General features: G+C 38.9%; 3 protein-coding genes across 5 annotated transcripts; all 3 read left to right on the forward strand.

Annotated features, from left to right (window-relative positions):
• The first annotated feature begins 7,620 nt into the window (after positions 1 to 7,620).
• LOC127942103 (coiled-coil-helix-coiled-coil-helix domain-containing protein 10, mitochondrial-like) lies at positions 7,621 to 16,729 on the forward strand. Of its 3 annotated transcripts, none has more exons than XM_052537669.1 (4): positions 7,621 to 7,821; positions 15,689 to 15,925; positions 16,195 to 16,336; positions 16,540 to 16,729. In XM_052537669.1, exons 1-4 carry the CDS (start codon positions 7,780 to 7,782, stop codon positions 16,557 to 16,559), a joined length of 441 nt encoding a protein of 146 aa, XP_052393629.1. In that variant the 5' UTR covers positions 7,621 to 7,779; the 3' UTR covers positions 16,560 to 16,729. The 3 variants fall into 3 exon arrangements, with proteins under 3 accessions (XP_052393629.1, XP_052393630.1, XP_052393626.1); XM_052537670.1 differs by lacking the exon at positions 7,621 to 7,821 and adding an exon at positions 13,918 to 13,976 and having other exon boundaries at positions 15,691 to 15,925; XM_052537666.1 differs by lacking the exon at positions 7,621 to 7,821 and adding an exon at positions 14,834 to 14,922 and having other exon boundaries at positions 15,691 to 15,925.
• Positions 16,730 to 17,344: 615 nt separating this feature from the next.
• LOC127942104 (D-dopachrome decarboxylase-A) lies at positions 17,345 to 18,846 on the forward strand. The gene is made up of 3 exons (XM_052537671.1): positions 17,345 to 17,525; positions 17,631 to 17,806; positions 18,224 to 18,846. The coding sequence occupies exons 1-3, from the start codon at positions 17,418 to 17,420 to the stop codon at positions 18,294 to 18,296; spliced, it is 357 nt and encodes a 118-aa protein (XP_052393631.1). The 5' UTR covers positions 17,345 to 17,417; the 3' UTR covers positions 18,297 to 18,846.
• Positions 18,847 to 19,977: 1,131 nt separating this feature from the next.
• LOC127941348 (glutathione S-transferase theta-3) lies at positions 19,978 to 22,348 on the forward strand. Its single transcript, XM_052536343.1, has 5 exons — positions 19,978 to 20,159; positions 20,587 to 20,674; positions 21,050 to 21,200; positions 21,369 to 21,545; positions 21,655 to 22,348. Exons 1-5 carry the CDS (start codon positions 20,048 to 20,050, stop codon positions 21,853 to 21,855), a joined length of 729 nt encoding a protein of 242 aa, XP_052392303.1. The 5' UTR covers positions 19,978 to 20,047; the 3' UTR covers positions 21,856 to 22,348.
• Positions 22,349 to 25,829: the final 3,481 nt, after the last annotated feature.

Below are 25,829 nucleotides of genomic sequence, written 5' to 3' on the forward strand. Positions count from 1 at the left end.
TAGTAAGAGAGGTTTAGACAGTGACTGTCCTCTCTAACATTTAGATAAGTAATTATATGCTGTTAACATTTTGGCAGTCGCTATATTGACAACCTGCTAGTGTTAAAATGTGTTCGTGATTTTATGACAGTTTTTGAAAAGCAGTTTTTTCGTTTGCATATTATATATAAAATGTTATATTATAGCTACTAATTAAAAATAAATAAGCTTCTAATTAATTTACATCACAATAATCCGCATGAAATAATGAAATAAACAAATCCATCCAAGTGTCAGGTGTTTTAACTCAAAACGCCTCTTCTGGCCAAAATACGAGTCCATAACACATAATAACATCTCCTCCAGTAAAAAAGAAAAAAGTCCACCCACTCTTGTCCTCTCACATCAAAATCTTCCAAAATATGTGTTTAAACTGCATTTCATTCTCTGCATAATTCTCATACATTTGTGTTTTTTTTATTTGTTATTTTTTATGAATTTACTATTATTAATTTTTTTTATTAATAATAATAATAATAACAATAATAAAAGACTCTGTGTGTGCATATAGATATAGTAATTCTGATTTGAGCCTTTAATGTCTATATAGCACTCAACTAACTGATTTTGACTGACTCTCAAACAGTGATGGGAATAACGGCGTTATAAATAACGGCGTTACTAACGGCATTACTTTTTCCAGTAACGAGTAATCTAATTGATTACTCTTCTCATCTTAATAACGCCGTTACCGTTACTGCCAAAAAATGCGGCGCGTTACTATAACAGATGATGAAGCTGTTTTTTTTTTCATCAGACCAACTAGATCTCTGAGCGAGAGGCAAATACTTTTTTTTACTGTTCTTCCTTGGTTAGTGGGCAGAGCACGAGACAAGCGCATAAATGCTGACAATTGGCAGAGGTAGAGTAAAATTTCATTGTAAGCCAATCAGAGGTAGAGTTGGGCGGGTTTTCGAAAGCACGCATAGTAGTGTTGGGAATTCGGCTCTTTTGACTCAGCTCACTGAAAAGAGCCGGCTCTTTGGCTCACAAACGGCTCTTTAAATGACTTTGACTATAATTTTTTAATTTTTATTACATAATTATTTAATTTCTATAGGCTAAATTTGAAAAAATAGAGTTGGCTCTTCAGATATGCGAGCCAGCTCCCGAAGTTCAACTAAAAAAGCCGGCTCTTAGAGTCGGCTCATTCGCGAATCGCGAACGACTCATCAAAAGCTCATTCGCGAACGAGTCGATCCATCATCACTAACGCTCATTCGCGAACGACCCATCATCGGACAGGACAGGACACACAACGAACAACACAAGCCAGTCAGTCAACGAGAGACAGGTATGGCGACGAGCCCAAATAATCCAAAAGTAGCCTTCTCTAAATAGAAGTATATACATTACTTTTTCCTTCAAGAAATTAAAGAAACAATAAAAGGAAATATCAAAAGTTCCCAAAAATCTATCGTGTTATTTGCATTGATCCACTATATAAACATAATATCTACATACATGCAATTTGATTGGAGGCTAGTCTCACTTTGTCCCACAGCAACTTTTTTTTTTAGATGTGTGTACAATGTTTCATGTTTCTGTTAATAATGTATTGTATTAAGTGTCCATTTCATTATAATATTCAGATTTATCATAAATAATTGAACATGCACATGTATTTTAAGTTCCTTTAAAGAGGGTTAGAGGTGGGGTCACGTTTGAGCATTTAAAATTTAATTTTACTTGAAAGTAACGCAATAGTTACTTTCTTAAGTAACTAGTTACTTTAAAAATTTGTAACTGAGTTACTAATTTAGTTACTTTTTGGAAGAAGTAACTAGTAACTGTAACTAATTACTTTTTAAAAGTAACTTGCCCAACACTGCTCTCAAACAGCATTCTTTATCTTTGCACTTGTTTGCCAACACTTGAACATTATTGAGCTTGATTTTTCTTCTCAAACCTTTGCCAGTTTTTCATTCTGTTTTGATATAATCACTATATCACAGCTGAGTAGGATGGGGGAAATGTTGAAACTCTATCTACAACCCATTTTAGAACTCCTACCAAATGAGTCAGATCCTACTTTTTCTCGGCCACTGCAACAAAGAACCTTAGCTCTAATTTAGCTCTAAATTTCTGAAAATTGAAATTTCAAGGAATTTCAGAGCGCTTGAAGCTTAGATGTTACTTTTATTCTCAAAACCATTATTATCCCCCTATGATCTCTTACTGCAGCTGTATTTTCCCTCAGCAATCTCCAAATCGATGAGAGGCATTCATCTATTTTTTAAGATGTGGTTTCAGCACTGTCAAGTTAAATTTTACATATACATGAAACGTCCGATCCTTTACATTATATAACATTATAGTAAAGCCCAGTGTATAAACAACCAAACATCCATCCTTCATCCAGAACTCACTCTCCTGAATCCAACTCTCTGTGTGAGTGGATTTCACCCACACACTCAAATATAAAGGTTCTTTATTGGCATCTTTGGTGTAAATGGAGAACTTTTAACATCCATGGAACCTTAAAAGGCTCTTAATAGTGGACAAAGTTTCTTTATATATGTTTAAGAACTTTTCACCAAATGGTTCTTAATGGCTTTGCTGCCCTTTTGAAATATTTACTCCTCTTTTTTGATTTTAGCCACTTTCCTCCAAATAAACACCAGGGCTTGTTAACCCTTTGACACCACCAGAGGAACCAACCACAACAAAGCCAATGAGGCACATGTATAATCAATTATGTCTTCAGATGGCTGTTGGTCCATCAACCCAAAACCATCTATCCCCCTCACAATAGTAGAGAGAACCACAATGAGGCGGACTCATCTCAAATAACAGGGTTATTTGTAAAGCCCCAGTAGATGGGGGCAGGAGGCGAAAACACATTTATCAGATTACTCAAACTTTGCTCTGACGGCCTTTTTGTAAGCTTAACTGTAATACTAAGAGTTGTAAAGTTAAGGTATGTCCACTCTCTCTCTCTCTCTCTCTCTCTCTCTCTCTCTCTCTCTCTCTCTCTCTCTCATCTGCACACATGCAAAAATCAAAGTCAGCATCTGCAAGGGGTAATTAAGCAGGAGATCTTCAGGCTTCCCATCACTGAAATAAGCTGTGGCTGAATCACATAATCACTGACACCCAGCCACATTGATCCATTTAAGAGAGTGAATGTCTAATGATACAAATCATGCCATTGTATGAACACTCTCACAGCATTCCCAAAGTCATAAACATTTAAACGTATCAAGGACCACGTACCATTTCAACCACCAGCTCATAATGCAACCCTAGCCCGCAATGTTTAGAAGTAAATTGAATACAAATGTCCCTTTTGACATACAGCACTTGCACTCCATTTTACAAGGTGTCTGGTAACACTTATTGTTTCGCCCTACCATGAATTATAGTCCTTTTTTTTTAATTCTTCCCAAAATAGTTGAGTCGAGTCAAAATGAATGAATTGAGACAGCGTTGCGATCTTGCCAGGAGGGAAATGCATGTTGTTTTGTGTGGAAAAAGACAGATTTGAAGAGGTCTGATGCATGTGAGATCTGCCGTGTCCTGCAAACGATTCATGTATCGCAAAGCACATGATCTGAATTCGTACCTTCTCCAGCTGGTTTTCCTCCACAAGTGATTATCGCGTGTTCATACAAGACCTGAAATGACACAGCAAATATTAAACATATGGGAATTTGATTTATGCAGTTGCACTGCTGCTCAAAAGTTTAGGTTCAGTATAAGAGTAACGTTTTGGACTAAATGATTGCTTTCATTCAGCAAGAATTCACTAAATTGATCAAAAGTGTCAGTATATATGTTTTATGCTGAAATATGCTGACAAATATGCTGACAACACAAATGTTTCTTGAGCAGCAAATCAGCATATTACAATAATTTCTGAAGGATCATGTGAATCTGAAGACTGGAGTACTGGCTGCTGAAAAATCATCTTTGATTTTTGATCCTCGTCTTTGATCCTCGGGTGAAATCTGTAGAGAGTTTGAGCTTACTTAAGTACTTATGCCATAGACAAGGATCAAAGCAGAAAGATCTGTCTGGCTCAGTGACTCGTTGTAGTTTTTCTGCTAAATTAGTATTTATCTCCAAAAAAAAAAAAAAAACACCCACAGCATTGTGAAATTTGATTACAGAGTAAGAACTTGTGTCTACAGTTAAAGGTGGGTTAAACGTGTTACTGATTGAGACAAGTTCTTTGCTTCAGTGCCAAATGTTTAAAGCATTTATATATTTTAGGAGTGCAGCTCTTTAAGATTCAATGGTTTGTATCAGTTGGGTATCACTAACGACACTTACAGAGAGAAAGTTAACAGTGGTAAAAGATCATACAACCACCAGCCTCCCTTTTCTTCCTCCGTGCACCATGGGACTTCTCTATAATAAGAAATCCTGTGAAGAAATTACAATACTGGAACCCTCACATCCCAGCAGGCTCATGAACCTTTGGGGAAAGGATGTCATTCAGAAGCCTCTAATGAACAACAAAAGACTCTCCTAGTGAATGCATAAGTATGTGTATTAGTTCATATTTGTTGTGCATGTCAGCAAATAATAATGTAGTGCTCTTTATTCTTATCACCAAAAATGTTGCTTTACATTTATGCATGAGTCTTCAAGGTATGTATTTGATCAGAATGTGTGCCATTTTTTTTTTACCAGCTGAACTACAGAGGTCCATTGCAGCATGCAGCTGTTAATTGTGTGTTTATTTGTGAAAACTATGTTGATTAAGAACAAAGCAAAAGCAAAGATTTCAATCACGAGGATGAGGAGGTTCAAAACAAACTTCTTTTGTGCTGTTGTCAGCCTCTTTCTCGGGTGCGGGGCCCCCTCAATCTGATAAAATGCAAGCCAGACTCCTCAAACACTCCACCATGGAAGCAGCTTCAACCAGACCCCTGAGGCTCTATTAAACGTCACTCAGTGGACACATGAAAGAAAGCCCCATGGAAATGAATCATTGCCTCTACCCCTCCTCACCCTGATCCCTCAATCCCATGCGCCCGTGACCACAAGAAAGAGTGTGGTAGAGGAGTGGAGGTTATAAAACACACGCTTCGTGCAGCTAGTTATTTAGCGGTGATGCAAGATGCAAATGTTGGCACAATAATATCTCTGTGTGACACAAATTGTGAATACATCAGTCTTCGTATTTGGAACTTTGTGTTTCAAATGCATAAAATAATCCTCTTTAGTAAAAGCTTTGTCAATAAAGACATCATGCATGTATATCATGACTGCTGACAATAGTCGCTATTTTGCAGTTAACTACAGTACCATGAAACGAATAAAAAACGAAGTCCACAACAACATACTAAACATTTGTACTAGCAACAATTCAGCATTACAGTAATATTAATACTGAACTCATATAAGGTCATTTGCACTGTAACTGATTACTGTGTACTGATAACTATATTCACATAGTGTTTCTTTATAAAGTGATATTGCCAATGACTAGCCTGGTATGCATAATACAATACAAGTCATTTTCCCAGATCTGTGTAAATGGGGATCATTTTGACAACATTTGTTATTTGAAAATTTTTCATTTGGCAAGCATCTCTTAAAAATGATCAAATGTGAATTTGTTTTTTTGAGAACGATTTAAAAGCTTGATAGTGTGTGACCCTCTTTTGTTTAGTGTATGTTACCCCGTTTATTCCTCTGTAATCTAAAAAGTTGGCAAGTGTGTGATGCCTATAGTGTTTTAAATTCAGTTCAGATTTCGTTAAGCAATGTAAGCTTATATTAGAATAAGTTTCTATTAGAATATTTCAAAGTTTTCAAAACTTCTGTCCGCACAAATCACATTGCACTATTTACAATACAATACTAATACAATCAAAAATAACTGTGGCCAGGTAATTCCCAGTTCTCTTTGGTTTCTCAGGTCTGGGATCTTTTAATTTGAATTGCTTTTTAGACCTTGTGAATCATTCCGGAATCCCCCAGGGATGCCTGTGGAGATCAGATGCACACAGTCTCATCACAGACCATATGGACACAGTATTCCTAATGAGCCCTAATGGTCGTTTAAGTTCAATCTCATATAAATTCACTAATATAGAGATGCAACAGACCACCTATCATGGTGAAATAAAGCAGAACCTTACAAAGACTAATGCATGGTGAATCACTGCCTGCCATTTGAGACTGGGATGTGAATCATGCCAATTTAAGTAAATATGAGCTCCCCCACACTACAAACTAAACAGAAATATCAGGCCAGCTGTAACCACTGCACATTTTTTAGAATTATTAGTGCCGGTTTTATCAACATGTTTATGTGCCTGCAAAGCATTTAGTCAAATTACACATTTCCATTTTAGATTACAATTTCTTCTCAGATAAAAACAAGACAATAGAAGATGCCATGTGTGATTAAGGAATTTAAAGGGAAAGTTCACCTAAAAATTACAATTCTGACATTATTTACTCAACCTTATGTTATACAAAAACCTTTGATTTTCTTGCTTAGAAGAAGTTATCTATCAGCAGAGATGGGCACAAATACATGAAAATGTAGCCTATTTAAATGGAATACAAAATACTGCTTGGAAAATGTAGTTTTTTTTCAAAGACTTTAAAAATACAAAAAAATCAATGGTGGTGTTGGGGGAATACAAAAATTAGAGCTTCGACATTTAGCTACACAAGAAGCAATGTCATGCAGGTTTGAAATAGCATGAAATATCCTAAATGATGACAGAATGGTTAAATCTATAAGAAAACTTCTGTTTTCCAAAAAGAACAAATAGCTTGTAGGTCTATTCTATTTGAAAAAAATGCACCATATTTTTAAAGAAACAATAAAAGAATCTCGTATAAAATCTCTATAAAAGCAAATGTTGTAATAAAACATAGATTTAAAACACCCTCGTTCAAAGACCAATATTTTAGTGCCATCTAGTGGGAATGCTTGTGACTTTACGCCTTTAAATCTGTTTATGTTTAATTGTTTTCCCTCAGTAAACTCCTAATTTGCTGCTAATAAGTCGTTAGTAAAATATAGCTTTTAAATTTAGTTATTTGGGAAGGATTAGGGATGTAGAATATGGTCATCCAGAATATATGCTTCATAAGTAGGCTACTAATAAACAGCCAATATGAATGAATGAATGAATGTATGAATGAATGAATGAATGAATGAATGAATGAAAGGGACATTTATATAGCGCTGTATTGTGTATTGCTTTACACCCAAAGCGCTTTACAATCACGTGCGGGTCTCTCCACAAACACCACCAGTGCGCAGCTTGTTATAGAGATAATTGTTCTATAAACCTTACCAAAAGTTTGTTTATTAACATATAGGCTAAGAAATGTTTTAGGATTTGTAAACAGATGAATTTAGAAAACGAAAAAATCATTATACCATTAAATAGGCTAAATCAATCACCTCACATGTTGAACCTCACACATCTTATAAGTAAAGATAATTTTCCACAATTCTACCATGGAGGTTTAGAAAATTTTACAAACGCTTAAGGGTAAATGGAATGGTTACACATAATATATTTACATAAACATAACTAATCGCATACATCAAAAAATGAACTACTGAATCGATGCTCTTTTCTAGAACACTGCCGCGCGCATGCGCCGCGAATGTATAACCACAAGGTCAAAGGCACGTGCGTCTACCGGCTGTCATTCAGTAGTCTGTCCACGAATAGAGTGGATTTAACTACCTTAGCGCTTGTTTGCGACCTTATAATAATAATTGGGGATTGATTGCGGTTACGATCTACATTTGGAATGGCAAGAGGAAGTCGCAGTCGTCCTTCACCAGCACCAGCAAGTTCACGAGTTCACATCTACGTATATTAATACCGTAAGTTTATGCGTATTTGGCGTGCTGTCCGGGTGGAGGGCTCCGAGCTCGGGATGTGGCCCGAACCCAGAGTACTCCCCCCGGTTGTGGTAAGAGTAGATGGATCTATAAGTGAGGAGAAATGGGGTGGAGGAGGGATGCTGAAACTGTCAATGAACAGAGATAGGTTCTGCTGTTATTTATACCTTGTCATGAGTTGATTACTGATTGGTCTCCACTTGTGTTAATCAGGTTAATGAACTGCGACTGTTCCTCCCGAACTTTGTTATAAAACAGCATTTCACGAGTTCACATCTACGTATATTAATACCGTAAGTTTATGCGTATTTGGCGTGCTGTCCGGGTGGAGGGCTCCGAGCTCGGGATGTGGCCCGAACCCAGAGTACTCCCCCCAAAAACAAGAGAGCAAAAGGACAGCCGCCAGACTACGAACCCCCCAAAACGCAGAGATTTGGCGGGCTGACGTTTTTAGAAGTATGGTCGTTTGACCGGGAGATCTTGCATTGCCTCTGGCAGAAGTAGAGGAGCAGGCAGGTCCTGTTGGTTAATAGTTGAGGAAGAAGCAGTTACGGTGTCGGGAAGACGGGCTCCACCGTCTGCCTGCGAGGTGTAATGATATATTGACTAGATGCGTAATGTATCCGCTGGGAGGCTGAGGCTCGCTGGACAGATAGAGGAAACAAATTATATTCCTGCATCCGCTGGAAGACTGGCTCGCTGGATGAAGAACAGAAAGAGATGGATGCATACTGCGTCCACTGGGAGACTGAGGCTCGCTGGACGGGTAGAGGAATGAATAGGTATTTACCGCGTCCGCTGGGACACTAGTGCTTGTTGGACAGACAGAGGAAACCAATAGATATTACTGCGTCCGCTGGGAGACTGAGGCTCGCTGGACAGATATGGGAGACGAATTATGTCCCTGCGTCCGCTGGAAGACTGGGCTTGCTGGACGAAGAACGGGAAGAGATGGATGCATACTGCGTCCGCTGAGGGACTAGTGCTCGCTGGACAGGCAGAGGAAAAAATATGTATTTACGGTGTCCCCTTGGAGACTGAGGCCCAATGGACAGGTAGAAGGAATTAGATAATTACTGCATCCGCTGAGAGACTAGCGCTCGCTGGACGGACAGGGAAATCAATGGATATTTCTGCATCCACTGCGAGACTAGTGCTCGCTGGACAAACAGTGGAAAAATAGATGTTATTGAGTCCGCTGTGAGACTAGTGCTCGCGGACTGATAGAGAAGACAAATAGGTATTTTCTGTGTCCGCTGGGAGGCTGAGGCTCGCTGGACAGACAGAGGAAAGAAAAATAATAATGAAAAATAGATATTTACTGGGTCCGCTGGGAGACTGAGGCTCGCTGGACGGACAGTGGAAACGAATAAATATTTACTGCGTCCGCTGAGAGACTCGTGCTCACTGGACGGACAGTGGAAACGAATAAATATTTACTGCGTCCGCTGAGAGACTCATGCTCACTGGACAGAAAGTGGAAACGGATGAATATTTACTGCGTCCGCTGAGAGACTAGTGCTCGCTGGACGGACAGAGGAAACGGATAAATATACTAGTGCTCGCTGGACGGACAGTGGAACGGATAAATATTTACTGCGTCCGCTGAGAGACTAGTGCTCGCTGGATGGACTTACTGCGTCCGCTGAGAGACTGGTGCTCGCTGGACGGGCAGTGGAAACGGATAAATATTTACTGCGTCCGCTGAGAGACTGGTGCTCACTGGACGGACAGTGGAAACGGATAGATATTTACTGCGTCCGCTGAGAGACTGGTGCTCACTGGACGGACAGTGGAAACGGATAAATATTTACTGCGTCCGCTGAGAGACTGGTGCTCGCTGGACGGGCATTGGAAACGGATAAATATTTACTGCGTCCGCTGAGAGACTGGTGCTCACTGGACGGACAGTGGAAACGGATAAATATTTACTGCGTCCGCTGAGAGACTGGTGCTCGCTGGACGGGCAGTGGAAACGGATAAATATTTACTGCGTCCGTTGAGAGACTCGTGCTCGCTGGACGGACGGTGGAAACGGATAAATATTTACTGCGTCCGCTGAGAGACTCGTGCTCGCTGGACGGGCAGTGGAAACAAATAAATATTTACTGCGTCCGCTGAGAGACTGGTGCTCGCTGGACGGGCAGTGGAAACAAATAAATATTTACTGCGTCCGCTGAGAGACTGGTGCTCGCTGGACGGACAGTGGAAACAAATAAATATTTACTGCGTCCGCTGAGAGACTCGTGCTCGCTGGACGGGCAGTGGAAACAAATAAATATTTACTGCGTCCGCTGAGAGACTGGTGCTCGCTGGACGGACAGTGGAAACGAATAAATATTTACTGCGTCCGCTGAGAGACTCGTGCTCGCTGGACGGGCAGTGGAAACGAATAAATATTTACTGCGTCCGCTGAGAGACTGGTGCTCGCTGGACGGACAGTGGAAACGAATAAATATTTACTGCGTCCGCTGAGAGACTGGTGCTCGCTGGACGGACAGTGGAAACGAATAAATATTTACTGCGTCCGTTGAGAGACTCGTGCTCGCTGGACGGACAGTGGAAACGAATAAATATTTACTGCGTCCGCTGAGAGACTGGTGCTCGCTGGACGGACAGTGGAAACGAATAAATATTTACTGCGTCCGCTGAGAGACTGGTGCTCGCTGGACGGACAGTGGAAACGAATAAATATTTACTGCGTCCGCTGAGAGACTGGTGCTCGCTGGACGGACAGTGGAAACGGATAAATATTTACTGCGTCCGTTGAGAGACTGGTGCTCGCTGGACGGACAGTGGAAACGGATAAATATTTACTGCGTCCGTTGAGAGACTCGTGCTCGCTGGACGGGCAGTGGAAACGAATAAATATTTACTGCGTCCGCTGAGAGACTGGTGCTCGCTGGACGGGCAGTGGAAACGAATAAATATTTACTGCGTCCGCTGAGAGACTCGTGCTCGCTGGACGGGCAGTGGAAACAAATTATATTTACTGCGTCCGCTGAGAGACTGGTGCTCGCTGGACGGACAGTGGAAACGGATAAATATTTACTGCGTCCGCTGAGAGACTGGTGCTCGCTGGACGGGCAGTGGAAACGGATAAATATTTACTGCGTCTGCTGAGAGACTTTTAAATTAAATTTTTTTATTATGTTTGAAAACGGCGTATTGTGCAGAGGCTAATGCGACTGGGAATGTGGGGCATCAAAGCTGATCATAAACCCTTGTTGAAATTCACGTCGCTTATTGTGAAAACTGAACAGCTTATTTCAGTGAAATGGCTTAACATGACTTTTTTTTTTTTTTTTTTTTTTTTTTATTTTATTTATTTATTTATTTATTTATTTTTTTTTTTTTTTGTGTATCTGGGGGAGGTACAGAAAAGGCTCCTGCGGGAGCAGACACTGCTGCGGCAGTGAGGAGATATGAAAGGGGCTCCTGCGGGAGCAGACACTACTGCGGCAGTGAGGAGATACAAAAGGGGCTCCTGCGGGAGCAGACACTGCTGCGGCAGTGAGGAGATACGAAAGGGGCTCCTGCGGGAGCAGACACTGCTGCGGCAGTGAGGAGATATGAAAGGGGCTCCTGCGGGAGCAGACACTGCTGCGGCAGTGAGGAGATACGAAAGGGGCTCCTGCGGGAGCAGACACTGCTGCGGCAGTGAGGAGATACGGAAAAGGCTCCTGTGGAAGCAGCTCTGCATTTAACCCATCCAAGTGCACACACGGCAGTGAACGCGCACACACCGTGAACGCACACCCGGAGCAGTGGGCAACCATTTATGCTGCGGTGCCCAGGGTGCAGCTGGGGGTTCGGTGCCCTGCTCAAGGACACCTCAGTCATGGCATGGCCGGGCCGTGACTCGAACCCACAACCCTAGGGTTAGGAGTCCACTCTCTAACCACTGGGCCCTGAGTTCCCCCTCCTTGACTGTGGGAAGAGTAGGCAGGTTAGTAACATTTTCAACCTTTGTTCATTTTCAACCAATGTGGAGGAAGTTTTTTTTTTTTTTTTTTTTTAACAGTATAAAATAAGAGGCAAAAAATTATTTTACTATTGTAAATATGAGTTTATGACAGCATTTATAATTAAACCACGGTAGCCATAAATTTACCGTTGTCTGAGACGTCTTGAAATGTTCTTTAGCATCATGACCATAGAATGTAGTTATGGTTCTGCAAGGTTTAGCATGGTTTCCAGAGATCTGGAGCTGATTCTGGGTAGCTCGGTGGTTTGTGACTGTTGTCTCGTGGCGCGCTGTCTTTTAAGGGGCCGTTCACCCATCACGTCTTTTTTTTTTTTTTTTTTTTTTTTTTTCTTCCTTCTCAGGCGCGTCCGCTCCGCATAGAGTTGAAAACATCTCAACTTTTCAGAATGCCGCAGCGCAAGAATATCAGACCTGAACCAGGAAGTTGGTCACCAGATCACGGGGTAACCAGTTAAATTGCATGGAGACACCCGAGAGCGCCTAGATGTTCCTCTGAGGTGCTCGCTCATCGCAGTTGTGCTGCCGTGGTACACCATATCGGTTTTGCAAAGGGAACAAAGAGACGTATTATTTGTCCTCTGTTTAAAGTATTCTCATACTTTTAATAACAGTGGTCTCGGTTTGTGATAGAATGCAACTTCTTCATTCACTGTATGCCATTATGCGAGATGTAAACAGTGTGACGCGTCCACGCATTGCACGCGCGTCGACGTTTTTTTTTTTTTTTTTTTTTTTTTTCTCTCGATGTAAGCGATGATGTCGACGCGTCGTTGCAGCACTAATTAGTGGTGGAAATTATGATTCTTTCTAGAGATTCGTTCATTTTCGGTTCATTCAACAAAATGATTAGTTCGGAGATAATTTCTTCGTTTTACACAGAATATGCCAGCAGGTGGCAAAAGAATGTATTATGTGTTATGTCTTACGTCAACGAACGCATTCACTTGTTACAAAAACTGATCTGGCTTTATTAAAATGTGTGTATAATCGCGTTCAATATATGAAGTCTAATTGAGTTGTTCAGATGAACAAAGCACAGGGTTTCTTGCCTATTTAGCATTTTAATTGTTTGGTCAGACAGTTTGTATATTATATAGCTACTCACATCCATAAATAGGGGATTAACCTTTCTTTTACGGTCTATGGATTAAACGTGGAGTTGCTAAATATCAAAACGAGCGTATGTGCACAGTAGCTACTGTACCTATAACTGCGCTTGCATTTTCGAGATTGACATGCTAAAATAGCAGATTAACCCAGTTTACTCTAATTCATTTTGTTCGCGAACAAGATAAGCTATGTGCCAGTTCATTTAATTCACAAACGACATGTATCCGTTCATTCAGTTCGTTCACGAATGACAAGTGTGCCAGTTCAGTCATTTCACTCGCGAACGATAAGATCTCTAGATCTAATTCAGACTCATATGAAACTCGTTCATTGAAGGGCGTATTCGTTACTACATTCAACAAATCACATACTCTGTCACATCTCATACTCGAAGGCTATCGGCTCGATGTTGAGTAATTCTTTGACAGGATGAAACGGTTGTTACCCGGTTCACTGAGCTGCGCATGCGCTTCTTAAAGCGCCGCGCTGCTATGAAGGGAGGAACTTTACTGAACGAGAAATATGAGTCCGTGGATAACATGAACGATTTGTTCGCCTAAAAGATTCGTTCACCTAAAAGATTCGTTCAAAAAGAACGATTCGTTTACGAACGACGCATCACTAGCACTAATGGATACATCTGGAAAACTGGTTTCACGTTGTAGTATAGACTGTGGAAACAGAGGCTTCTGAAAACTATGGGAATCATTATGCAATGAAAATCATTATGTCTGTAAAACATACCATAGACATGATTATGGCAATAACGTTAATTGCAGTTATGTGCTATTCACTTACAAGCAGTTCTAACGATATTTACTTGCATGCTTTCATATTACGGTCCTAGAAAAACTCAGAATTTACTCACACTGCTGTCCTGCGGCAAAACGAGGGTATAATGATCACGCCAGTAGATGGTGAAATATGTCCCCAAGAAAATTGGTCCTGCCAGAATAATTGCATGAAACTTGTCTGTAAAACCTCAGTGAGGTTTAAACATGCACGGTAAGGCAGATGATATCTTTGGACATTTCAGTGTGGATGATGACTACCTCATGGCCTGATTTAACAAACTTTAAGCCTCCTTTCCACAGCACGCGACATTTGTACACGATTGTCGCATTTCTCCCTCTCGCGGCAGGCGTGCTTAACTTTCAAACTGGTCGTGCAGTAGCCCTAACTGTTACTTTGACATGTTCACCATGGTAAAGTTAATAATTTGAATGAATATAATGTATAATGTATGAATACATCGTCACAAATCAGATTACCCCCTAAATAAAAACAGCAGGTTTTATGGGGCTAATCACGTAAATAATGGTTTAATAATTATTTCTGCCATAATTATTATGAACCACCATTTTACATAAATGATGTTGAAGAATAATGTCAAGTTTAACAAAATATAGGTAATTCTGCCCTCGCACCGAAAGATCACATCCGGTCGGGCGTTTGCACACGGCCTGGTCCAGAAGTTTAAATATTTGAACGCATCCGAGGCTCAATTTGGATCTGAATTTCCACATACATATGTGATCGGAACTCCACGCGGCTCTCGCACTACTTCTGGCCGCAAACCTGTATTTACCGTCTTCATCTGAAAATGTATTGATTTATGACGCAGGAGGCGGCCTCAAACTTCGCCTCGGCCGGAAAAAGCCGCGGTGAAAGGCTGAGCCGCTGCGGGAAGTGAAAGAGGCTTGCTGCAGTAAGAACTGAGGAGCGGGCTGGTTGAATGCCTGCTGGTGCTGCGATTCCAGCGCTCAAAGAGAGCCCGGTCTTGATCGGATCAATTGTGGTGTCAAGCGAGGCGAGCTTGAATTTTGCACGGTCTTTTGGCCACGACGTGTGGCTTGGCACGAAGAGCAGCTGTCGCGATGACGTTTGATGGTGCTCAACGGCCGTGTTTAATGATCATGGTCAGCAAAGTAGCATATCTGAAAAATCACCGGTATGGATCTCCTTGTTGGAAGGAAGATTTCGTCTGTGATAAGATGACAGACAGCGCGAACCGGGATGCTGAAACTGTCAATGAACAGAGATAGGTTCTGCTGTTATTTATACCTTGTCATGAGTTGATTACTGATTGGTCTCCACTTGTGTTAATCAGGTTAATGAACTGCGACTGTTCCTCCCGAACTTTGTTATAAAACAGCATGTATCGTATCTCAGACACTTCAGCTGAGAGTTTTGTAACGCACACTGCGTTTGCGAGCTTCAAGCTAACTTTGACTAAATGTGGGGGTAAAGTTAGAAGAGCAGCATTCAAGAAAAACACCAGACTGCTCACAAAACATTAGACTGTTTTGTTTGTTCCTATCCCAAATACATACAGAGCTGTAGGTGAAAGGTCAAACCAAAAGCATAATATTCTTACTGACCAGGTGTGGAAAACCTTTATTATCTGCTTAGTATTTATTAAAATGTATTTATTTATGCATAATATCTGGCATTTAGTAGCCTATGATGCAAAACCAGGTTTAAGACTTTACCTTCTTTCCATCTTAAGTTGCCAAAACCAGTTTAAAGACATGTCTGCATCGCGTGATACTGATTCTGGTTAATGTAAAATCTTTATTCTTTATATCTTTCTTTCTATGTATATCCTTTACAAGGTATATGCCAAGATAAGTTGTGCTACTTTTATTTTTATTTTTTAGTGACATGAGTGGTTTTATACTTGGTTATTCTTATATATTTCACCTTTTTTTCTTCTCAGTGCTCCTGCCCCATCTTATTCTCCAGCCCCTGCACCACCACCTCCTCCGATGGCAGTGGCCCCTGCCTCGGCCCAGCCCAAGCAGCCAGGTCTCATGGCCCAGATGGCCACCACAGCTGCCGGAGTGGCAGTGGGTTCGGCTGTAGGACACGTGATGGGCAGTGCCATCACAGGTGCTTTCAGTGGAGGCAGCAGCAGCAGCTCAGAGGCACCAAAACCAGCACCCACATATCAGGTGATACTTGAAAATTGCCATTTTTCTCTGTGAAAAACATTTTTGAAAAATCATAACATTTTTTTTTACAGTTGCCCACTTTTTCTGCAGCCATTGCTTTAAAAATCGTAGTAACCACATAATAAATAACTGTAGCATGCATATATGTGGTGGTGAGAAGATTAATATTTATGTACTTTTTTTATATTCATGAGGAATATGACAAACTAATAAGCATGACAGGTTACATCCATTCATCTGGTGTTTATCTGTTTATTAATGGCTTGCAGGAGCCCTCACGACTTCCACCGTCTCAGTCTGGCCCATGTCTGTTTGAGGTGAGGCAGTTTCTGGACTGTGCAACGACTCAGGCTGATCTGAGCTTGTGCGAAGGCTTCAATGAAGCTCTTAAGCAGTGCAAACTCTCACATGGTAAGCTCCCGTCAACACAGAAATGAGAAATTATCCTCATCTAGGACTGTACTAACATGCAACCGGTTATGTGAATTCAAATTCCTTGAAATTGCCAAAAAAAGAAATTCTTACGAATGAAGTGGGTGATACACATTCATTTATGTACTATTGCTTATAAAAACCTGTTCTTAGAATGACCTTATGATATTTTGTCCCTTTAGGTGTAACATCTCTCGTTTAATGGAGAACGTGGAAGAGCTAAACACTAAATGTAGTCAAATAAACTGTTGGTTCAGATTCTCAATATTTCCAGCAATTAATGTTAATTACTTCTGTTTATAGCTGTTAAATACACATTGAAATGTCTGATCATGGAAATGAAGTTGTACAATTAAAGAGCTGCTATTTGTCTTTTTCTTTGTTATTCATGACATATGTCTTCATCCTACTCTGTTGTCATGTTTCTTATAGGCACATTACACTGTTTTATGTGGAACAGTGTGTCCAATTTGTTAAAGTTTTGTTTAATGACTTACAAGTATCTAATAGAGTTTAAATTTACATTACATTTAGTCATTTAGCAGACACTTTTATCCAAAGTGACTTACAAAGGAGGACAGTGGAAGCGATCAAAAACAACAAAAGAGCAAAACAAAAGCAGAATTACAAAAGTTACTAAAGATTAGAGTTTAGAGTTGCAAAACAAAAGCCTGATAACTAGTTATATCACACTCTTTCTAAACTAAATTTGCACAGCAGGTCTTGATAACAAAATCTCACTGCATTTGTCTGAAGACAACAAAAAAGATTAAATAAATATATTTATATTACACAAACAAGAAAGAATGGAAGGTTTGAAGCAATGTGTAGCATAGAAACAATATTTTCTAAAATTGCAATTAAAGTAAAATTATTTTTTATAAACAATCATGTCAGCTCAAGAGGCGTGAAGTGACGCTGACCAATCACAGAGCTCGGTGAACAGGCGTCTCTGTCTTTCAACCAATCAGAGAAAGCGGTTTATCACAAGGATAGCAGAGTCACAAAGGGTCATTCTCACACTAGTCCAATAGTCAGCAGCAGCAGTAAACCTGAAAAAATGCCGTTCATTAATGTAGAAACCAATTTACCTGCAAGCAAGTTTCCAGAAGATTTACTGAAAAGACTATGTACAACACTGGCTGCAGCTTTGGGGAAACCGGAAGACGTGAGTATTTTAGCATTAGCAATGCAATAGTTCTTTCTCCACGTGAAGTTAGATGATAGATCTTAAAGTTCCGCCGTCATGTAATGCAGTGGTTCATGTCTTCAGAGGATGAATCTGGTGGTGAAGACCGACCTGCCGATGATGATCGCGGGGTCTTGCTCCCCGTGTTTGTTTATGTCCTTGTCCGCCATCGGAGTGACTGATACTGCGGAGAAAAACAAGGAGCACAGCGCTAAAATCTTCCAGTTTCTGAAGGGAGAGCTTGGCCTTGGAGATGACCGGTAAATTAATAAAAAAAGACACATGGTTAAAAAATACTGAATATACTGGTTACTTAATTACCGTCCTCAATATTTTGAGATTAATAGTAGTGCTTAAAATCTAATAATTCTAATAATTTGACTTTTAAATAAAACTTAAAAAGTTAGTCTTTCTTTCAGAAAGATAGACCAAAATATTGTTAATTGACATTGCATTTAATGGATGTGTCTATTTTTGTCCAATAAAATGCTTCCTGGAATTATAATGTCCCTCCTCCTTAATTATAAATCCCACCTGTCATAGCAAATCACATTCATTTTTCACAGGGACATTGCCTCAGAATGGTCTAGTTTGCGTAAACAAAATCCTATAATGAAGCCAAATGTGTTATAAAATATAATGTCCTGATTTTCTTTCACTTCTGTCTTCTGTTGCAGTATTTTGATACTGTTCTACCCTCTGGAGCCACAGCAGATTGGAAAAAAAGGAACAGTGATGAGCTTCTTATGAGACTTCACATTCTTATATTCTTTTTTTTTAAAGTGAATTCTTCTTATGTGATTCCTGTTCGGGATTCAACTAGCTGGACATGAAGTGCCTCCTGGGTGATACAGAACCAATTGTTCTTAGAAGAATATTTCCTAATTTTCTTGAATAGTATCCTGTGATTTGAAAATAATCACTTTAATAAAATAAATATAAAATGCAATTAGCATTTTGAAAGCAAATCATATGATGGGTTGGCTGTGTCTATTTTTAGCCAAAAAGGAAAATAAATGGATAAACTTGTAAGGGAGTTAATTTTATGAATTGAATTTTGTATTAAGATAGCTCAGTGTTCATCAAACATCCTCGGGTCAAATCAGACCATAATAGCCAACTTATAAAAGCCAAAGAAAATATCCATAACCATGTATTCAGAGTGAGTTTTGATTTGCACGGATGTCAGTTGCATAGCACACAGACAAAATGTCTTTTCTAATTAATTCTCTTTATCATCAACTGTGTTTGTCAAAAACATTGATTCAGAAAATTAAAATTGATTTTTTTTTTAAATAAATCATCTGTGTAATTCTTTCAGGGGTTTTGGGATGATGTGGGTAGAATTTGCTTCTGGGGCAGTAGTCAAACCGGTTAGATCGATGTTTCAAGTTTTTTTTTTTTTTTTGCACATAAATAAATGTCATATATTGTAATTGTGTGTACAATTCATTAGTGTATACTGTAAAAACTGATTCTACAAAGATTACTGGATTATGTTTTACAAGCTAATAAAATTTCAGTATTTCTACTTAAAATTTCTATTTAATTCAGTCTGTTACTTTGTAATTATTTGTGAAATTTACTATCAATTCTGAAAATCTTACACAATTTTATAGACAATTTTACTGCCAAGCAAGTTTTTAGTCATAAAGTAGTTTATTAGTATACAGTTTAAGCTCATGTCCCTTTAATATCTTAGTTTTAGAGAGAGAAAGAAAAACTATAATTTGATTGCAATTCTTCAAATTAAAATATGATCTTTGAAGAGATGAACGTTCAAAAAACCGTCACGATTAAAATAGCCTCGACTTCCGACAGATAGCGCTAATTGCAAGAGAGAAGAAGTAAGAAAATAAAATTATTAACAAGTTTGTAGCCAAACAAAGTTCTCGTTTATAGTGGAATTATAGTGCAAATGTATGATCGATCGATTTAAAGTGTTTATAATAATAGGTTATTATGTGTCCTATGTGGGGGTTATAGGAACAGAATTTTAGGAACACAGGGTTTTAGAAGCAGAGTTCAGCAGAGTGTGGTGTAAGTTAATAGTTACGTTCTATGCCGATGCACGAGAGCGTGCATAGAGAAATCCAGGCAGCTTGCGTAACGAGGCTAGTATCGCTTTAAAGCAGGGTTCCTCAATTTGCTGTCCACGGTATCAAACTCCCGCAAACCCAATCAAACATAACGACACGCATGTTTTTTTTATAGCATCAAATTACTAGAGAAAATTAAACTTATCACAAAACGAACATTTGAACATACATAAGCATGATAAAACTACTTTAAATGACAAAAACAATGCAAAAATTTTGCCTCGTAGTGTAATTTATTTATTTTTTATTTTGACTCGAGTCCCCTTCGTTCACCTGGAGAGGGCGGGGCTTATGACCTGTACTGCAGCCAGCCACCAGAGGGCGACCAAAGAGCAAGCAACTTAACTTATCTCAGTCAGGACGTGTGAGGCACAGACACGGTTATCGAAGTTGTTTCAGAAAATGTCTTTGGAAATGTACTTGGATTTGTTTTCGCAGCCATGTCGCTCTGTTTACATATTTGCCAAGAAAAACGACATCCAGTTCGATTACAAAAAGATTTCGCTTTTTGAAGGTACAGTATCTTGTTATCTACAACGGTTGTTGTTGTTTTTTAAAGTGCAATTAACGTTACGTTGAATTTGCAGGATACATCACACCTTCACAGGAAAGACAAGCTTACTGACTTTGTATAGAAAGTTCTTCGTTTTTTAATGAAATGCAGCTTTTTTTCCTTCTAACTTTTTTTTTTAACGCGTGAAGAAGTTAGACTTTTTAATTGATATAAGTTAACTGTTATCATTACGCAGATGTGGCTTCAGGTAAATTATTAATTTACAGGATTTAATGCTATGTCACGCTAATCTGGGAGACAGTTGAGTTATTTCATTTCTGCACGTCTTTTGAGTTTTTACATTTTGACAGTTGTATGCATAAAAGATCACCCTTATATTATTACATGAGTATTTTTACGAAAAGTTCATATAAGATCTGTCCTTCAGGTTATCAATATAGTGAAGAGTATGGGAAAATCAACCTTCTAAGAAAAGCACCAGCAATCAAAGATGGAGACTTTTGCTTGGCTGAAAGGTATGTGGTCTATGGATAGCAAGTTGTTCCTTGTTTTCGAATAAATGCAAAGTAACGTTAGTTTAATAGTATTTTCCTTTTACTTCAAACCCATCAACTGTCCACAACTACAACAAAAAAATAACTAAAATAATTATTTGATTTATGTTGGTTACTTAAAAATGAATGATATATTTTTTTAATTAAATCGTATTTTAGTGGGTTTTTTGCTTTTAAATCATTTGAAGTCATATTGAGGCCCCTTGGAAATCCGCTGAAGCCCCTGGTTGAAAACCCACTGTTCTGGATAAATATGAATGTAAGAGTCGAGTTTCAGAGAAACCTGTTGTTTGTTTTGTGCCTCTTGTGAAACTGTGGAACTGTTATTTCCTGTAGTGTTGCGATTATGCTCTACCTGGCTGAGAAGTTCCACACTCCAGACCACTGGTACCCAGCTGACTTGCAGAAGCGTGCTAGAGTAAATGAATATCTATCATGGCAACACTCTGCCATACGGATACATGGATCCAAGATGCTCTGGTTCAAGGTGAGTGAAGTTTATACATTTTCATTCAAAGTTGTTCACTCCCCTTGATTTGTGACCTTGGGACTGAAGCCTGCCTAGTCTTTAGAATTGCTACACAGTTTAACTGCTAACTTTTTTTGTGTGTAATTATTTATAAATGGAATTAAATCGTTTCTTGTATTGCTGTAGCTCTTGATTCCAAAAGCTTTAGGAGTTGAGATCCCTAAGGAAAAGATAGACAATGCAGTAGAGGATCTTAATGCATCACTGAACCTTTTTGAGGAGAAGTTTCTGCAAGACCGACCATTCATTGTTGGGGATCAGATTTCATTGGCCGACCTGGTTGCTATTGTGGAAATCATGCAGGTATGAATGCAGATTATTCGGTTTCAGATGAAGCAATAATATAACCTGAGAATTTAAGGCAGATCATGTCTGACACTCGATTTATACTTGATAAGGCCTTTTTTTTTAGCCTGTAGGTGCTGGTATGGATGTATTTGAGAACAGACCCAAACTCAAGGCATGGAAGGACAGAGTCAGAGCAGAAATTGGGGTTGAGCTGTTTGATGAGGCCCACCAGGCAATCCTCTGTGCCCAGGAGTCAGTGAAAACCATGGACCCTAAAAGGATGGAGCACTTTAAACCCATAATTTTGAGATATTTCCTCTCATAAACAAACTGGTAGATATTGTTGGTTAAAAAATATCTAAATACGCTTTACATTTTCTGTAATCACTAAGAATAAAATCAGCTGAAATTGAATATGATTTTTGTCATATTTCTGAGAATGAATGCAATAATCAATGTTTCCGTGTTAACTGGACCTCATAAAAAGAAGCAAACTGTGAAATAGCATGTTTCCAGCTGTGTTCGCTCTCAAATTCTGAATTGCTGTATTGACTGTGACCTAGGAAATAACACACAGACACTCAATACAGCATTGTTTTAGAAAATCACTTAACATCCATGGGAAGGAGCTGGGAGGAATGTTTGCTCCCTTTGTGTTTATGGAATGTAATCAGATATTTTATTGTTTCCTGCAGAATACTCTGTATGATAAGGAATAGCATGTTTTGTTAATTTCTTGTAGAGAAAAGGGTTACATTCTGTCAGCAGCATTTCCATTAAATCTCTAATATTGTCAATAAATGTATCTTTTGTCATCAGTCTCGGTGTTGTATTTACTTTACCGTCATCTATACAAGAGTTATTTTTGTGTTGTTGTTTGTTTATCTTATTTATTCGTATTTTATTCTTCTGTGTTTATAGTACTGCTTTAAAATTAATTCTGGTTGGTCTTTGTGGTTTTCTATTAAGAGGAACAGATAGCAAAAACTGCAACAATAACTAAAAATGAACTAATTTTCTCATACAAAACTATCATGCTTAATCGTTATTTGGGAGTCTACTATTCCTTTTAATCTGTTTTTGAGTAGTACATGATCTCCAATCTCAGAAAGTACATGTGCAACTCAAATTAGAAAGCTGTGGAAAAGTTAATTAATTTGAGTAATTCAACTCAAATTGTGAAACTCATGTATTAAATAAATTCAATGCACACAGACTGAAGTATTTTATGTCTTTGGTCCTTTTAATTGTGGTTATTTTGGATCACATTTAACAAAAACCCACCAATTCTCAATTTTAACAAATTAGAATACTTCATAAGACCAATAAAAATAAATTTTTTTTTTTTCGTGAATTGTTGGACTTCTGGAAAAGTATGTTCATTTACTGTACATGTACTCAATACTTTGTAGGGGCTCCTTTTGCTTTAATTACTGCCTCAATTTGGCATGGCATGGAGGTGATGAGTTGGTGGCACTGCTGAGGTGGTACAGAAGCCCAGGTTCCTTTGACAGTGGCCTTCAGCTCATCTGCAATTTTTTGGTCTCCTGTTTCTCATTTTCCTCTTGACAATACCCCAATGATTCTTTCTGGGGTTCAGGTCTGGTGAGTTTGCTGGCCAATCAAGCACACCAACACCATGGTCATCTAACCAACTTTTGGTGCTTTTTGGCAGTGTGGACAATAAGCAGCTTCAAAAAGCTGGTCAGCAGAAGGAAGCATGAAGTGCTCCAAAAGTTCTTGGTAAACGGGTGCAGTGACATTTGTTTTCAAAAAATACAATGGACCAACACCAGAGATAATATGCACCCCAAATCATCACAGTTATGGAAACATAACACTGGACATCAAGCAAATTGGGCTATGAGCTTCTGCACCCTTCCTCCAGACTCTAGGACCTTGGTTTCCGAATGAAATACAAAACTTGTTCATCTGAAAAAAGGACTTTGGACCATTGGGCAACAGTCCAGTTCTTCTTCTCCTTAGTCCAGGTAAGATGCCTCTGACGATTTCTGTGGTTCAGCAAATTCCTTTACACGTCTGTGTGTGGTGGCACTTGATGCCATGACCCCAGCTTCAGTCCATTCCTTGTGAAGTTTATTAAAATTCTTGAATCGATTTTGTTTGACAATCCTCATAATGCTGCGGTTCTCTGGGTTGGTTGTGCATCTTTTTCCTTCCACTCAACTCTCTGTTAACATGCTTGGATACAGCACTCTGTGAACAGCCCGCTTCTTTGGCAATGAATGTTTGTGGCTTACCCTTCTTGTGAAGGGGGTCAATGATTATCTTCTGGACAACTGTCAGAGCAGCAGTCTTCCCCATGATTGTGTAGCCTAGTGAACCAAACTGAGAGACCATTTTGAAGGCTCAGGAAACCTTTGCAGGTGTTTTGAGTTGATTAGCTGATTGGCATGTCACTATATTCTAATTTGTTAAGATAGTGAATTGGTGGGCTATTATTAAATGTGAGCCAAAATCATCACAATTAGAAGAACCAAAGACTTAAACTACATCAGTCTGTGTGCACTGAATTTATTTAATTGAGTTGAATTACTGAAATAAACTAACTTTTCCAAGACATTCTAATTTATTGAGATGCACCTGTATATCAACCCACCTCAGGTATTCTGTCAATTTGACGAAGAAGAGTTACAGAGTAGACCAGGGGTGTCAAACTTTATTCCTGGATGGCCAACCTTGCTTAAAAAAAATAAAAATAAAAACAGCTTTACCTGGAAGTAGAGGAGTAATTCTTAATTTATGTTGGCAAGTGACTATACTTTACAACAGTTGAAATAAACTGTGTTAACTATCCGTGTTAACTGGACCTCATAAAAAGAAGCAAACTGTGAAATAGCATGTTTCCAGCTGTGTTCGCTCTCAAATTCTGAATTGCTGTATTGACTGTGACCTAGGAAATAACACACAGACACTCAATACAGCATTGTTTTAGAAAATCACTTAACATCCATGGGAAGGAGCTGGGAGGAATGTTTGCTCCCTTTGTGTTTATGGAATGTAATCAGATATTTTATTGTTTCCTGCAGAATACTCTGTATGATAAGGAATAGCATGTTTTGTTAATTTCTTGTAGAGAAAAGGGTTACATTCTGTCAGCAGCATTTCCATTAAATCTCTAATATTGTCAATAAATGTATCTTTTGTCATCAGTCTCGGTGTTGTATTTACTTTACCGTCATCTATACAAGAGTTATTTTTGTGTTGTTGTTTGTTTATCTTATTTATTCGTATTTTATTCTTCTGTGTTTATAGTACTGCTTTAAAATTAATTCTGGTTGGTCTTTGTGGTTTTCTATTAAGAGGAACAGATAGCAAAAACTGCAACAATAACTAAAAATGAACTAATTTTCTCATACAAAACTATCATGCTTAATCGTTATTTGGGAGTCTACTATTCCTTTTAATCTGTTTTTGAGTAGTACATGATCTCCAATCTCAGAAAGTACATGTGCAACTCAAATTAGAAAGCTGTGGAAAAGTTAATTAATTTGAGTAATTCAACTCAAATTGTGAAACTCATGTATTAAATAAATTCAATGCACACAGACTGAAGTATTTTATGTCTTTGGTCCTTTTAATTGTGGTTATTTTGGATCACATTTAACAAAAACCCACCAATTCTCAATTTTAACAAATTAGAATACTTCATAAGACCAATAAAAATAATTTTTTTTTTTTTCGTGAATTGTTGGACTTCTGGAAAAGTATGTTCATTTACTGTACATGTACTCAATACTTTGTAGGGGCTCCTTTTGCTTTAATTACTGCCTCAATTTGGCATGGCATGGAGGTGATGAGTTGGTGGCACTGCTGAGGTGGTACAGAAGCCCAGGTTCCTTTGACAGTGGCCTTCAGCTCATCTGCAATTTTTTGGTCTCCTGTTTCTCATTTTCCTCTTGACAATACCCCAATGATTCTTTCTGGGGTTCAGGTCTGGTGAGTTTGCTGGCCAATCAAGCACACCAACACCATGGTCACCTAACCAACTTTTGGTGCTTTTTGGCAGTGTGGACAATAAGCAGCTTCAAAAAGCTGGTCAGCAGAAGGAAGCATGAAGTGCTCCAAAAGTTCTTGGTAAACGGGTGCAGTGACATTTGTTTTCAAAAAATACAATGGACCAACACCAGAGATAATATGCACCCCAAATCATCACAGTTATGGAAACATAACACTGGACATCAAGCAAATTGGGCTATGAGCTTCTGCACCCTTCCTCCAGACTCTAGGACCTTGGTTTCCGAATGAAATACAAAACTTGTTCATCTGAAAAAAGGA

Source organism: Carassius gibelio, chromosome A21, assembly GCF_023724105.1.
Source record: "Carassius gibelio isolate Cgi1373 ecotype wild population from Czech Republic chromosome A21, carGib1.2-hapl.c, whole genome shotgun sequence".
In the NCBI taxonomy this organism is placed as follows: domain Eukaryota; kingdom Metazoa; phylum Chordata; class Actinopteri; order Cypriniformes; family Cyprinidae; genus Carassius; species Carassius gibelio.

What these genes read in the sequence shown, in the direction of transcription:
- LOC127942103 (XM_052537666.1), top strand. Translation starts at nt 14,849, where the DNA reads ATGACGTTTGATGGTGCTCAACGGCCGTGTTTAATGATCATGGTCAGC. An exon ending in AACCAGCACCCACATATCAG is followed by an intron (nt 15,926 to 16,194) that starts GTGATACTTGAA and finishes AATGGCTTGCAG; the next exon opens with GAGCCCTCACGACTTCCACC. An exon ending in GCAGTGCAAACTCTCACATG is followed by an intron (nt 16,337 to 16,539) that starts GTAAGCTCCCGT and finishes TTGTCCCTTTAG; the next exon opens with GTGTAACATCTCTCGTTTAA.
- LOC127941348 (XM_052536343.1), top strand. Translation starts at nt 20,048, where the DNA reads ATGTCTTTGGAAATGTACTTGGATTTGTTTTCGCAGCCATGTCGCTCT. An exon ending in CCAAGATGCTCTGGTTCAAG is followed by an intron (nt 21,201 to 21,368) that starts GTGAGTGAAGTT and finishes GTATTGCTGTAG; the next exon opens with CTCTTGATTCCAAAAGCTTT. An exon ending in CTATTGTGGAAATCATGCAG is followed by an intron (nt 21,546 to 21,654) that starts GTATGAATGCAG and finishes CTTTTTTTTTAG; the next exon opens with CCTGTAGGTGCTGGTATGGA.
- LOC127942104 (XM_052537671.1), top strand. Translation starts at nt 17,418, where the DNA reads ATGCCGTTCATTAATGTAGAAACCAATTTACCTGCAAGCAAGTTTCCA. An exon ending in CTTTGGGGAAACCGGAAGAC is followed by an intron (nt 17,526 to 17,630) that starts GTGAGTATTTTA and finishes TCATGTCTTCAG; the next exon opens with AGGATGAATCTGGTGGTGAA. An exon ending in CTTGGCCTTGGAGATGACCG is followed by an intron (nt 17,807 to 18,223) that starts GTAAATTAATAA and finishes CTTCTGTTGCAG; the next exon opens with TATTTTGATACTGTTCTACC.